The 14,030-nt window shown below is 32.0% G+C and overlaps 1 protein-coding gene across 1 annotated transcript in view; it reads right to left on the bottom strand.

Annotated features, from left to right (window-relative positions):
- The window catches only part of LOC127706737 (uncharacterized), a 125,864-nt gene extending 118,872 nt beyond the window's left edge, over window positions 1-6,992 (bottom strand). Inside the window, exon 1 of the mRNA XM_052211396.1 lies at window positions 6,900-6,992. Coding sequence (XP_052067356.1) covers window positions 6,900-6,979 — 80 coding nt within the window. The 5' untranslated portion in view covers window positions 6,980-6,992. The remainder of the gene's footprint in view (window positions 1-6,899) is intronic.
- Between the last annotated feature and the right edge of the window lie 7,038 nt (window positions 6,993-14,030).

The following is a 14,030-nucleotide window of genomic DNA, read 5'->3' on the forward strand; positions in this document are numbered from 1 at the left end:
AAAACACTAATATTATACAATTTATGATAAAATGATAATCAAGGTCAGCAGTGCTATGCCAATTCCTGACCTAGTTATATCCATTAACATGATTAAGTTGGTTTGGGGAACTAGCTGGATTCTATCCTATACATTCATAACACATATGCCAAGTTCTAAATATTAAAGTTCAGGATTCAATATCACCAGTAACAACTAACACAAGTTCATGTAAAAATGTACATAACAACTAGCTGACCCTCAACAATTATATATTATATTTATCATATTTCGAATTATTCAATTACAGTATTACTTAATATCTTGACTTTAAATAATAATACTTAATATATATCTATATCTTATTGTCAAATCAACAAGTCTTTGTCACATAATCAAAATATTATTAATGTAATAAATCTCTTTTTAAAATGTTTTATTTTACTCTTCCCAAATTCTGAACTCTATATTGACATTTAGGGAGCTACCATTTCATTTTTATGGGGGGGCTAGGATGAAAAATTTTGTCCTGCATTTTTTTTTTAGTTGTAATCTCTGTCCTGCCTTTTTATTTTTCACTCTATTCGGTCCTGCCTTTTTTTTTATTAGTTTATCCTGACTTTTTTTTACATAAATTGTCATCCTGCCTTTTTTTTTGCCAAGTTGCTCATCCTGCCTTTTTTTTTTACTCAAAACTCCTGTCCTGCCTTTTTTTTCAAATTTCATCCTAGCCCCCATAAAAATCAAATGGTAGCTCCCTTAATCCTCAAGGAATACTTCAAACCTATCAAAATCTATAAATATTATCCAGTTAAAAATTTATAGTTTTATACATATTTAAATATTCTGACATCTAAACTAAAATATTTGTAAAAAGAAATGTTACCAAATCATATGCCTTGACTGCCACTCATATATATATAAACTTTAAATGATGAATGTCACTGTTATCACCCGTGTTATATAACCATTCACATGTAGCGATAGCAAATTCTGATATGTTGATTTTAGAAAACATTTCTGGACATGTAAATAGTATTAATGTTAATAAAAAATTATTTAAACAAAACAAATTAATGTTTTAATCAAAGAACAACAAAAACACATTTAAAACATGAAGCAAAAATTATCTTTAGAATTATTATGCTTGATCTAAGAGTCCACTTTTGTCATCCAACTTTTAGTGCTAATGTCATTCATAGTAACAAAAGTTGACTCTTTTAGTTTTCATCAAAATTGTTGGCTGTAGTACATGCATCTACATCAGATGTTTCAAAGAATTTATGTTTGTTTTCTTGTAATGGTTGTCATCTCTTTTTTCCCTGTATGTGTTCTATTTTCACAGACCTGCCAACTATCTCGATTTATGGGGGATATCCCCCATGAGGTGTTGATCTGAATTTTAAAATTCTTTATTATATAAACTGAACACCTCAAAACAGGCATTCAAATGAGTTAAAAGGATATATAAGTACATACATACTCATCCAAACAACATAATAGTAGTAATGACAATATAAGCAGTCTCAGCATTAGGTCATCTTGCGCTTAAAATCCCCCATGGAGATTTTGAAAAGTTGGCAGGTACACATGTATGTTTTCATGAAATTCTCTCCCTATATTTCCTGGGACTTTGTATTGGTGCACCCATTCAGTTTTGAGATGTTTTTGAGTTTTATTTTGTAACATATAGTTTCTTGTTTACCAATGCAGATCTGATACAATCTTTTCAACATCTTCATGGTGTATAAATGTGTAATTTTGTACTTGCAGGTTTATTTGTATTCTGTGTACTGGTTGAGTTATCAGAAGACCTTGGTTTATTTTGCATGGAAAGATTAATCTGAAAGTTTCAGTTTTGAATATTCTTGGTTTGATAATTAGACATTGTGCTTTGTTCCCGTATCCTAATTTTCCCATTTGTAACATATTGACTACAACTTTTGAACTATAAATTCAGTTTTTTTAAACATGATTTGGTTCACCTGTTCACCGTTAAAAGATAAAACTATATCCACTGTCACTGCTCTTTTTGTAACATTTGTATGTACTTGTTTACAACATTATCATAGTTACTGCATTAGCGCTAATGAATATATATGACATTCAATATAAAGGATACGATAAGGGAAGGGGAATGTAATTACATTTCTGCTCTTTCATCTGCACCAGACTTTTGATATCATGTTAACAGTTCATGGGCGGATCCAGCCATTTATAAAAGGGGGGTCCTAACCCAGGATATGGTGGGGGGGGGGGGGGGAGGGGGTTCCAGCTATATGTCCCCATTCAAATGCATTGATCGTCAAAAAAAGAGGGGTTCCAACCCCCGGAACTCCCCACCCCCTGGATCCGCCACTGCAGTTACTTAATTTTTTCCCGTGGACGTGACCCATTAGGGCATATACCATCAGACGTTATTAGAGCTTATTGCTCCTTCAAATGTTTTTTTTAACTGTATCACGGGTTATTTTTTATGAATAACGATATGAGGGTCTGGATGGGTGCGGTTTACAACTTGAAATAGAGTGGATGACGCATATTCGCCGCAAAATTCGTTCATTTCCACCTACATCCGACCTACATTCGAATATTTGAAACTTTTTATGTAGGTTTCAGAAAGTTTACTATATGAAAAAAATGTTTGATAAACATGATAAAGGAATTCTCTTCAAAACATTGGTTAAATGTTTTAAAAATGAACGCAAACTCAAGAGGAAATCAAGTTGTTCTTGTACCATGGGGGACACATTTTCGCCGCAATGTATCATATGACCATCCTCATTATCCTGGTATATTATAAAAACAATTGTTTGCAATTACATGAATTAGCTTGAGAGATCATTCCTATACGATTTTTCTAACAGATATTTACTTTATGACTGCGCATGCGTGCCATATAAATCTTACATAATTGCCAAAATCGTTCAAACTGAACTACTGCGTATTTCTTTATATGTGCGAATAACATTGGAAATGGGGTAAAGAGGAATATCAACAGTTCGAACATTACAAACAGCGTTTAGCATCTTTTTAGGCAAGTATTGGGTAAAGGCACACGAAATTTACAGAAAAAATAGCAAAAACGGCGAAAATGTGTCCACGGCGAATATGCGCCACCCACTCTAGAGAATAGCAGAATAAAGGACAAAAAAATTAAGAATAGGCAAAATAGGCAAAGCAATTTATATTAGAGAATAATGGGATGCTGAAATATAAAGAATAGAGAATAAATCAATAATGGGTAAAATGGGCAGAATAAAGGACAAACAAAATACGAAAAGAGAAAAATAGGCAAAGCAACTAAATATGAGAGAAAAATGGGGTGCTGAAATATAAAGAATAGAGAATAATGGGCAAAATAAATAAAGAATAAAGAAAAATAATATAAAAGATTAAAGAATAAAGAAATGAAGAACACTCATCCAGACCCTCAGATATGTTTGGTACTCGGTATAGTAAGGACACTCATCCAGACCCTCATATATGTTTGGTACTCGGTATAGTAAGGACACTCATCCAGACCCTCAGATATGTTTGGTACTCGGTATAGTAAGGACACTCATCCAGACCCTAAGATATGTTTGGTACTCGGTATAGTAAGGACACTCATCCAGACCCTCAGATATGTTTGGTACTCGGTATAGTAAGGACACTCATCCAGAACCTAAGATATGTTTGGTACTCGATATAGTAAGGACACTCATCCAGACCCTAAGATATGTTTGGTACTCGGTATAGTAACATTGGTGGTATCAAATTACCTGACCAAGTAGATTCAGATTCTAACCTATACGCAAACGATACCAAGATGTTTAGAATAATAAAAGTTCCAAACGATAGAAATGTTATACAAGATGAAATAAACAAGTTGGAAGTATGGAGCTATAGATGGCTTTTAAATTTTAATCTCGAAAAACATCTTATTATTTAACTTCAAATTAATAAAGAGATCTCATAAAGTATATGAGATATCTTATACATACACTGTACTGTATCGGATATATTATTAACTTTACAAGGTATCTTGAAAATCATAGTTAAATAAATATAAAAACGGCCTGCCATACATACCAAATATACATGTAGTAGTGATGTAGTTTATTTTTTATGTATTAGAGAGGGTTAATATTCTATTTTATTTATTTTCAAACACCATCTGGTATGGAGTATAGTTATTTAATCATTTATTTTTAATGTAATATATCTTGGAAATCACTGTATAATTAATACTATATATTATATGTATCATGTAATTATCATTTAATGTGAAAATCACATTAAATCAAGCAAAAGATAAGTTATAACATGATCCTTTAAATAGTGTAAACTATATTTTTCTGACAATGGCCATTCAAGTAAATAATGTCAGACTGATAGCGATGGTCAGTCATAGATAGATATACTCAACGAAGCAAGTGCTGAAGCTAATGTCTTGCACACCATGGAATGAAAAAGAGATTGAACCAACACATATCCTTTCGTGCCCTATTTATATTATCCAAACACATCGAATTAAACCCTGGTCCTACAAAAAACAACTGTGTAATCTGTAGGAAACTGTGAGAAGATCAGATAAAGCTATCATGTGCGATGAGTGTGACACATGGATTCATGCTAGATGTTTTACCAAAACTGACATCAGTATTAAATCCAATGAACTCATTCCAGACTTATTAGGATATGACGTTTACCGCAACGATAGAACAGCAAATGGTGGTGGGACTATACTGCTTGTTAAATCCAACATTGACTCAGTAACAATGCAAAAGATTGAAAATGAATCGGAATCAATACAATACAATACAATATTTTGATTTCCAAATTAAAGGGCCCATTAAGAGCATAACATTAATAACAACATGACATAAACATTACAGAGTGATTAAAGAAACATAAAATAATAGTTCAAATGCAACTTGGAACAAAATCACAATTAATGGAAAACCTCATTTCATAGGTAGCTGGTACAGACCACCAGATGCACCAGCTGCTCACATATTTACTGAAAGACCAATTATATCAGATAAAAGCACAGGACAAACGTACTTGTCATCCTCAAATACATCTTCTTGGGGATTTACTACATTAAAAACAACAGAAAGACAAAAATGAACAAAGATACCAACTCTTGTATTGCTGATATTGACGATCAGTCATTGATAGATATACTGAACGAAGCAAGTGATGAAAAACTAGCACACCCGACAAGAGAGGAAAACACTCTAGACCTGCTCATTACAACTTTGCCAAGTCAATTTATCTACTTACAATCACCAGATAAGTTCAGCAACCATGATATAGTTAAGTGTAATCTATGATGTGATCTTCCGAGAAAATCTAGACATCCAGCGCTTAAAGAGAGGTAACAGCTAGAAGAGAGAAGATACAAAGGCTTTTGAACAGTATATGACGGCGATGTATGGCTTTGGAATGAGGGTTTAATACAAAGGCTTTTGAACAGTATATGACGGCGATGTATGGCTTTGGAATGAGGGTTTAATACAAAGGCTTTTGAACAGTATATGACGGCGATGTATGGCTTTGGAATGAGGGTTTAATACAAAGGCTGTTTCTTATGTGCTGTCGTCGCGAGTTGATAACCATATAACGGTGTTGAGCTTTATTTGTAAATTATTTATGTTCGTTTGAAGTATTGAATAAGAACATAATAAAACTTATATGTGTCGTTTATAAGTAATTCACATTAACAAAGCCAATAACATGTATTTTTAGGTTTTAAAAAGTTAAAAGACTAGTAAGGGGGACAATTGTGTATGTCACGATGGATTTTTATATCTTTTTGAACAAACCATCTAGTCAAGATCTTTCATGGAAATGTACCAATATAAACTACAATGCAATAATCATAACGGACGGTGGCAATACAAACAAATTCATCAGCGAGCTAATTTTTTTTTTCATTCTTTGGGCTTCAGCTATATATCAAGCTAAACTGAACCGTAATGACTATTTGTCTTTAGAATTTTTTCTTTTAGTTGTATACCGTATTACTATGTGAATGAATGTCCCTCGCCGGCATACACAGTTATTTTTTATTAATGATTAGATGAACTACTTAGACCACTCGGCCACCGAGGCCCCTTAATTTTGGAATATATTTCAATAAATGATATTTCATTTGGAACTTGGAGTTTCCAAATATCAAATCATATAGGACAATTCAACATTATGTTATTAGAAAGGAAACATACCATGTTAACTTGTACAGCGCATGACCTTTTTTGCTATATATTTCATCTAAAACACTTTATTTTAATGAATTATTTTGAAGGCAATTTACTGTTAGAATTTTACAAACTAGTTATTAAAAGACACAAAATTGTCTAAAGTATAGTAGTTTATTTGATCATAGTTTTGTTGTTAATTTTTTTTTCTTGATATGAACACGTATAATAATTTTTTTGAATTTTATTTAGTTGAAATGTATTACAAATTTATGAACAAACAAACAAATACTTGACATGTGTTTATATCATCAGAAAATGAAAACGTCCCACAACAAAAAAATAAAAAAATAAAAAAATAGGCCTGTGACAATTCTGGTTCTATTAGTACCAAGTTGATTAAATTCCCATGAAATATTTGTTTTAAACCGTATATTTGTGTGAAATATATACTGGTGAAAAATCACAAGTGATGAATACTTATGGCCATGCATTGTATGTTATATGTATGAAGAACCCATACGAATTCTTTTTTTTCGTGGGTACCAAATTTCGTTTCATGATGACACATTATATCTTCATGCTATAATTGATTTAACGATTTAAAATAATTTGCATAACATTATTTAGTTCATGTGCTCTTTGTTAACAACTGTACCCACGAAATACAAGAAAATATTAATCCCACAAATAATGTATCCAGAATATAATTACAAAGTGACCAGTACTTACCCTCCGTCTCGTAAGCCAAAAAATGCGTTGAATTGGGAAAATAATTCAAGAAAAAGGAGAAAACACAATATTTTCCTCATATCTTATTAAATGACTGAATTCTAAATATGTTTGCAATAGGTATTGTCAATCATGCTTGTCTAAAGTACGTAAAAGTACGAAAGGATAGTTTGTTTTTATCGTGTTATGGTTCAATTGTTACTATAAAATCATCAAAACACGTTAAAAATCAGAATAATTAAAAAAAAATTAAAGTGAAAACACCATTAAGTGTAAATTCATTGTCTTCTTATTGTGTAATATTGCATTTATCACATGGTTTACATATGAATAAGTTAATGCTACACTAAAAGTCGAAACGTGATTTTTAGAAATTGTTTTATTGTTAGATGGTTTAGATTGGATCTTTGTCTAATTTGTTCATTACAAAAGGTTATTTAATAAACGATGGACTTTGATTGGACGTAACAGTGGGAAATCTACAGGGTTAAAATCTAACCTCCCCTGTTAACACTGTAAAAAATTGTAATATTGGTTTAAAATTTTACTATGCGAGAATAGTAACATCAAAAGGTGGCTGTGACAATGATATAGAAAAAAAAAACAGGTTCAAGAAAACCAAAGTCCAATATAGCAGGTTGAGGAAAATATGGAGATCAACAGTGTTGTCATTCAAAACAAAGGTCAAGTTATTCAACAGTTTGGTTATATCGGTACTACTGTATGGATGTGAAACCTGGAAAACAACGGAGCAAGACAAAAAGAAATTAAACACCTTTCAAAATAAATTGCCTGAGTACACACAGTTTGAACAAAGAAGAAAATATGAAAAAAATAAATTTTGATTAAAATCAATGAAACACCTACCGAAAAACTCATGTTAATAGAATAAATGTTTGTTCTTATTACTAAGTATACTAAGATTCATTGAACATTTTAATCTGACTTGGAAATCACGAACTTTCGTTAAAAGTATCTTCTAGTATGATACGATACATGGAAGTCTGGCCATTTAATGGGACATTAGCTACGATTTGTAACATTAAAATATGATTTTGCTTGTTTCAAACATTTTAAAAGCGTAATTTGAAATAATACTTCGCTACAAGCAGTGAGTTTGGTTAATTTTTGTTAAAATAAGCACAAACAAAACATCGCTGATGCTTCATTGGCCTACAAGCCAATAATCTAACCTCATTTGAATCCGTATTCATGCGACATTCAATGTGACCCTTAGCTGGAAATGTTTCATGCATTTGCTAAAAAAGAGAAAATAATGTCAACATTGAAACCCTCCTGAAAGAACCATTTCGTTGACTTATTCGACCCATACACATTCTTTCATGTACAGGTACAGATTTACATTTTTTAATCTATGACATGAAATCAAAACAGACACAGAAAAAAATCGTCTTTATACAATTGCGCTTGTCACAGTTTCTCTGTGTATTTAGAATTATATTTATGTGTAAATAGGGTCATAGATCATCGGTATTTTTCGGAGGTCATCCCGATGGTTGATTAGATGGAGTCTATTCTAAAATACACACGAAGTGCGAATACATTATAACAAGTCCATGCATTGTTAATTGTTTTTTTTTTTTCACTTTTTGTAATTTGGATATACGTTTTAGTATGTTATACATCAAATATGAGAATTGGAGTCAAATAGGTGAACATGAATTTGAATTGTGTAAATTAAAACTACAAATCCATTAAAAGTTAACATGGTCCATTTAAATTACACGTCAATTCAGTATTTATTTGATACTGTTTATGCCCGTTGTCAGTTCATAGTTTAACTACATCTTACCCGGATCTTATTTAACTCGGTTCATTCCACATGACAGAAATAGAACGTTTAAAGGTTTGGTTTTGTTTTATGTGAATGACGTTCGTGCTACTTTATAGTTGTCAATTGTATGCATGAGGATTGACATTTTAATACAAATCTTTATAAACATGGCTGGAACATATACACACCTGTCCTTCGGTTAATTGAACATGAATTTAATCAAACAACAACTGCGTTGACATATATATTAATGAGAAAATGAAAGGATGTTGATATTTTAAAAGTACATTAACTAATCTAATGTTTAGAAGATCGAAAGACAACACGGTTATTTCAGATGACATTTTACTCATGAAAACCTGTTATATGAAAATTTTCATACGTTAGATTCGTAGCTAAAATTAACGACCTTGGAAGAATAAAAAGATAATATAATCGGTTAAGTATGACTAGAAGGATTCATTATTTATCCAAAAAATATGTACTAAATGGTGCTTAGAGGTGAATCTGTCAAGAACTAACTTTAATATACACGTATTTAACAAACCTGAATAACAAACTTGGTAAACTATTAAAAAAATATTTCTTTTTTGAGAATGTGTAATAATTTTAAGTATTTAGGTATAAAAAGGTAAAGAAGGGTTACACAAAAAATATCTTAAAGCTGCATTACAATAACAGCATTATCTTCTAACTCTAGTATTTCAACTTTATTATCTATTACATATTATATGTATGACATATTTTGATGTATTGAAGTGAAAACCAGTTCAAAACTAGTTCTGCAGCATGCCGGATAGAAAATTAATATTTATTACAAATCATTAAAATATTTTTTTTATATCAATGATTTATTTTAAATAAATCCAATCCTAGGTATATAAAGTATATTGTGTTGTACATAAACAGTCATTTAACTTAACAATTCCAGGAGAACTTACTAAATTCCTCTTAGATTTTAAAGGTGTATTATCAATGCTGAAATGCTTAATGTATGATGCCTATATCTGTAACATTTACCAATTATATGACATGCTGGTATTCCTCTATACATTTTATTTTAAAAACATCTGAATATCAATAATTCCGATGTAAAACTTAACTGCTTACTCAAATCAAACAGGCAAAACGTTTCATGAAAAAGTTAATTACACTTTGGAACATAAAAGAAATAGTTTAAAAAGTGGTAAATTAGATGTAAAAATAAGAAGATGTGGTATGATTGCCAATGAGACAACTCTCCACAAAAGACCAAATGACATAGAAATTAACAAGTATAGGTGACCGTACGGCCTTCAGCAATGAGAAAAACCCATACCGCATAGTCAGCTATAAAAGGCCCCGAAGTGACATATGTAAAACAATTCAAACGAAAAAACTAACGGCCTGATTTATGTACAAAATAATAAAGAAAAAACAAATATGATATACAGCAACAAACGACAACCACTGAATCACAGGCTCCTGACTTGGGACAGGCACATACAGAATAAGGAGGGGTTAAATTAGTTTGAACGCACAAACCTTCCCCTAACCTGGGACATTGGTGTAACAGTACAACATTAGAACAAACTATAAAAATCAGTTGAAAATGACTTAACTCATCAGATCGATACAAAGCAGAAATACATCTAACTAAAACACAGACCGGACGTGGCAGGGTACTTATACATCCCCACAACGAAATAGACATTATGTACAGATCTGAAAGTACTCGCAGTAAATGACAGCTAGTTCAAAGCCAATAACAACTAATAAAAAAAATAAGGCAAAAGTCATCTAAGACTAAAATATCAATCCGTACACACCCAAAATCCAATGGATTTAGTGTAAAAATGTCCGAGAAAAACATGACCTTGTGCAATGCCAAGATACAGGTATCGACAGATTGTAGAGGCATAAATGTGCATAATGTATATAAAAATGATATTTAGTTTGAATTTAATTTACTGATAACAAAATCAATATTAATACCAATAAAACAATATTCAGAGATCTAATTACAATGTTGAATTGGTAACCTTTCAGAATAAGTTTATTCAAAGGATCGATAAGTTTAACCGGATCGTATCTAATATTCCGGGCTCGGTAAACAACGTCTCCGTAAAAATTAGGATGTGCTACAACCAAACTTCCAAACCAAATATTTGTATCCGTTGAAGAAACTAGTAAATGTTTTAAATAATCGGTAGTAACGAAATCCCTGACTTAATAATTTACCAGTAATACATAGATTACGTTCATTGAAATCCAAAACGTCACAACAGACACGGGCATAGCGAACAAGTTGTGATATATAAACACCGTAAGATGGTGCAAAAGCTAGGAACATCACCGTCCAAAAATGGAAAATTAACAACAGGAAACGAAAAATCGTCCCTTCTGTCGTAAATTTTAGTGTAGAGTTTCCCGTGTAAAACTGAAACATCTAAATCTAGGAAAGGACAGTTATTGGCGTTTATATTTGATTTATTTAAAGTAAGTTCTTTTGGATAAATTTCGGTAGTAAATATAGAAAATTCTTGATTATTAAGCGAAAAAATATCATCAAGATGACGGTAAGTGTTGTTGAATTTATCAATTAAATGCTATTTAGACGGGTCTTTACTGATTTATTTCAAACTCGAAACTTGTTTTCTAAAGAAATTTATCTATCTTTAAACATTTTTTGGATGAGAACACCATATGCAAAATGATATCTCAAAATAGAAAGAGGCAGATATAAAACTTCATATATATGGTTCTAGTCCTGGCTTGAATAAACTGTAGGTGATTTATATGAGATAAAAATAGATATGTAGATTTATATGAACATTCAATATTTCATTGCAATGTGCCGTTGTGCTATAAAATCACAATGAATTTTCATATGATTGGAAGAAATATAATGGACATGCACAAATGAAACAACAATTAAGATATTTAATGTGTATTTAAACAAAGTTCCCTGATGTGTCATCAATTTTTGGGACAGTTTGTACACTACATATCATACCGATCGATACTTGAGTGTAGTACGTGTTCTCTTTGACATCCTTAATATAAATTAATTGAATGTTTATTTGATTGATTGGTGTTTAACACCACTATCAGCACTATTGGCTATTCCATGGCGGTCAGTTTTTATTGGAGTGCCCGGAGAGAACCACCCACCTTCGGCAGGAAAATTGACAATCCCAGTTAATTTAAATTTGAGTCGAATGCACCTGCCACGTGCAGGGCTCGATCTGACAACCTCGGTGTTGACAGTTAGTGATATAGAAGTTTGGCTACTAAGACCACTCGGAAACCGAGGTCCCTTCATAGTTTAAACAGGAGTTGTATCTGAATAAAGAACTGACAGAATTTAAAAGCAAAATTAATGATAAAAATGACGAATTTCTAAATTGAATTAAGACCAAGGAACAGTAAATGGACAGGGATATGTCACGATTTACTAGTAATCAAAATTTCAAATTTCAAATCCATAGATTTTTCTTAAAAAACTATAGATTTATAAACATATAAAAACCCATTAATTTTTTAATAAAAAAAATTTAACAGACCATAGCAAACTTTTTTGTTCCTAACCTACAAGAAAATAGGTTAATGGATGATGAAGCACAAAAATAACTCTTCCAGAATAAAATTAAAATGTTTATAGCTGGTGGGGATATTAAAGGACAACACATGTAACTTGAGAAATAGTTCCACGGTAATAGATATAATTTAAATGTAAAATCGATTATCTTAATCTGAACACCGTTGTCAAATAAACAAATAGAACAATACACAGGACAAACTTTCTATTAAAGCGGTCAATGCCCAATATTTTTTAAATCGCTTTATCTAACAAATGAAATGTTATGAAATAAATAATTATTTAATTAAATACCTATCTTAACAAGTAACTGGTCTAGTTTATCGAAGTGAAATATTCGAAGTCAGAATTAGAAATAAAAAATTAGATCAACTTAACTTCTAAGTTATTTTCTGTATGATATGGATGAACAAAAACAAACAAAAAGGAAAACACTAATCATATCAGCATACGGATAATAAAGAGTACTGTTGGTCTCGTACAAATAAAGTTTTTTTCAAAGTCAAGCGCTATCGATGTAAAGTCGAGCGTTGTAGATGTCTAGTCAAACACTGGATATACATTATACAGTCCAGCGGTGCAGATATAAAGTCAAGCGCTGACGATGTAAAGTCGAGCGTTGTAGTGTCTAGTCAAACACTGGATATACATGTATACAGTCCAGCGGTGTAGATATAAAGTCCAGCGCTGAAGATCTCAAGTCCAAAGCTGTACATTTTAAGTCAAACGCTGGAGGTCTTAAGTCAAGCGCTGGAGGTCTTAAGTCCAGCATTGTAGATCTAAAGTCAAGCGCTGGAGGTGTAAAGTCAAACGCTGGAGGTCTTAAGTCCAGCATTGTAGATCTAAAGTCAAGCGCTGGAGGTGTTAAGTCCAGCATTGTAGATCTAAAGTCAAGCGTTGGAGGTGTTAAGTCCAGCATTGTAGATCTAAAGTCAAGCGCTGGAGGTGTTAAGTCCAGCATTGTAGATCTAAAGTCAAGTGCTGGAGGTGTTAAGTCCAGCATTGTAGATCTAAAGTCAAGCGCTGGAGGTGTTAAGTCCAGCATTGTAGATCTAAAGTCAAGTGTTGGAGGTGTTAAGTCCAGCATTGTAGATCTAAAGTCAAGCGCTGGAGGTGTTAAGTCCAGCATTGTAGATCTAAAGTCAAGTGCTGGAGGTGTTAAGTCCAGCATTGTAGATCTAAAGTCAAGCGCTGGGGGTGTTAAGTCCAGCATTGTAGATCTAAAGTCAAGCGCTGGAGGTCTTAAGTCCAGCATTGTAGATCTAAAGTCAAGTGCTGGAGATGTTAGGTCTAGCGCTGTAGATTTATGATAAGTATAGATCATAGATTTATAAAAATGTATTTTGTACAGAAATGGACCACGGCAAAGTGTTCTGACCGATAAAAAGATGACAGTTTTGTCAAGAATTCGTGCTTTTGATGTTGTTGATTACTTAAACTAGCACATAGATTTACATCACTGAACCTTTGCTGAATGAGAAATATATTTTGGCTATTTATGAGCCCAAATTTACTTGTACGTGAATTTGTATTATAATTTAACGGTAGATCTGGTACATAGTATGATTATTGAGATTTTCAGAAAACAATATTTCTCTTTTTTGGAAATTAGTGACTTTCGGAACGTCGTGTGTCACTATACAAAACTTTAAACATTGGTTGAAAATTGGCATGTAGAAAGGTGATACATTTGACAGAAATGTGTATCGTGTCTACTACATTAACCAGGGTCTGAATGGGGTTTACTAAATACAGA

The sequence above is a fragment of the Mytilus californianus genome, unplaced genomic scaffold, assembly GCF_021869535.1.
Source record: "Mytilus californianus isolate M0D057914Y unplaced genomic scaffold, xbMytCali1.0.p SCAF_6, whole genome shotgun sequence".
NCBI lineage: Eukaryota > Metazoa > Mollusca > Bivalvia > Mytilida > Mytilidae > Mytilus > Mytilus californianus.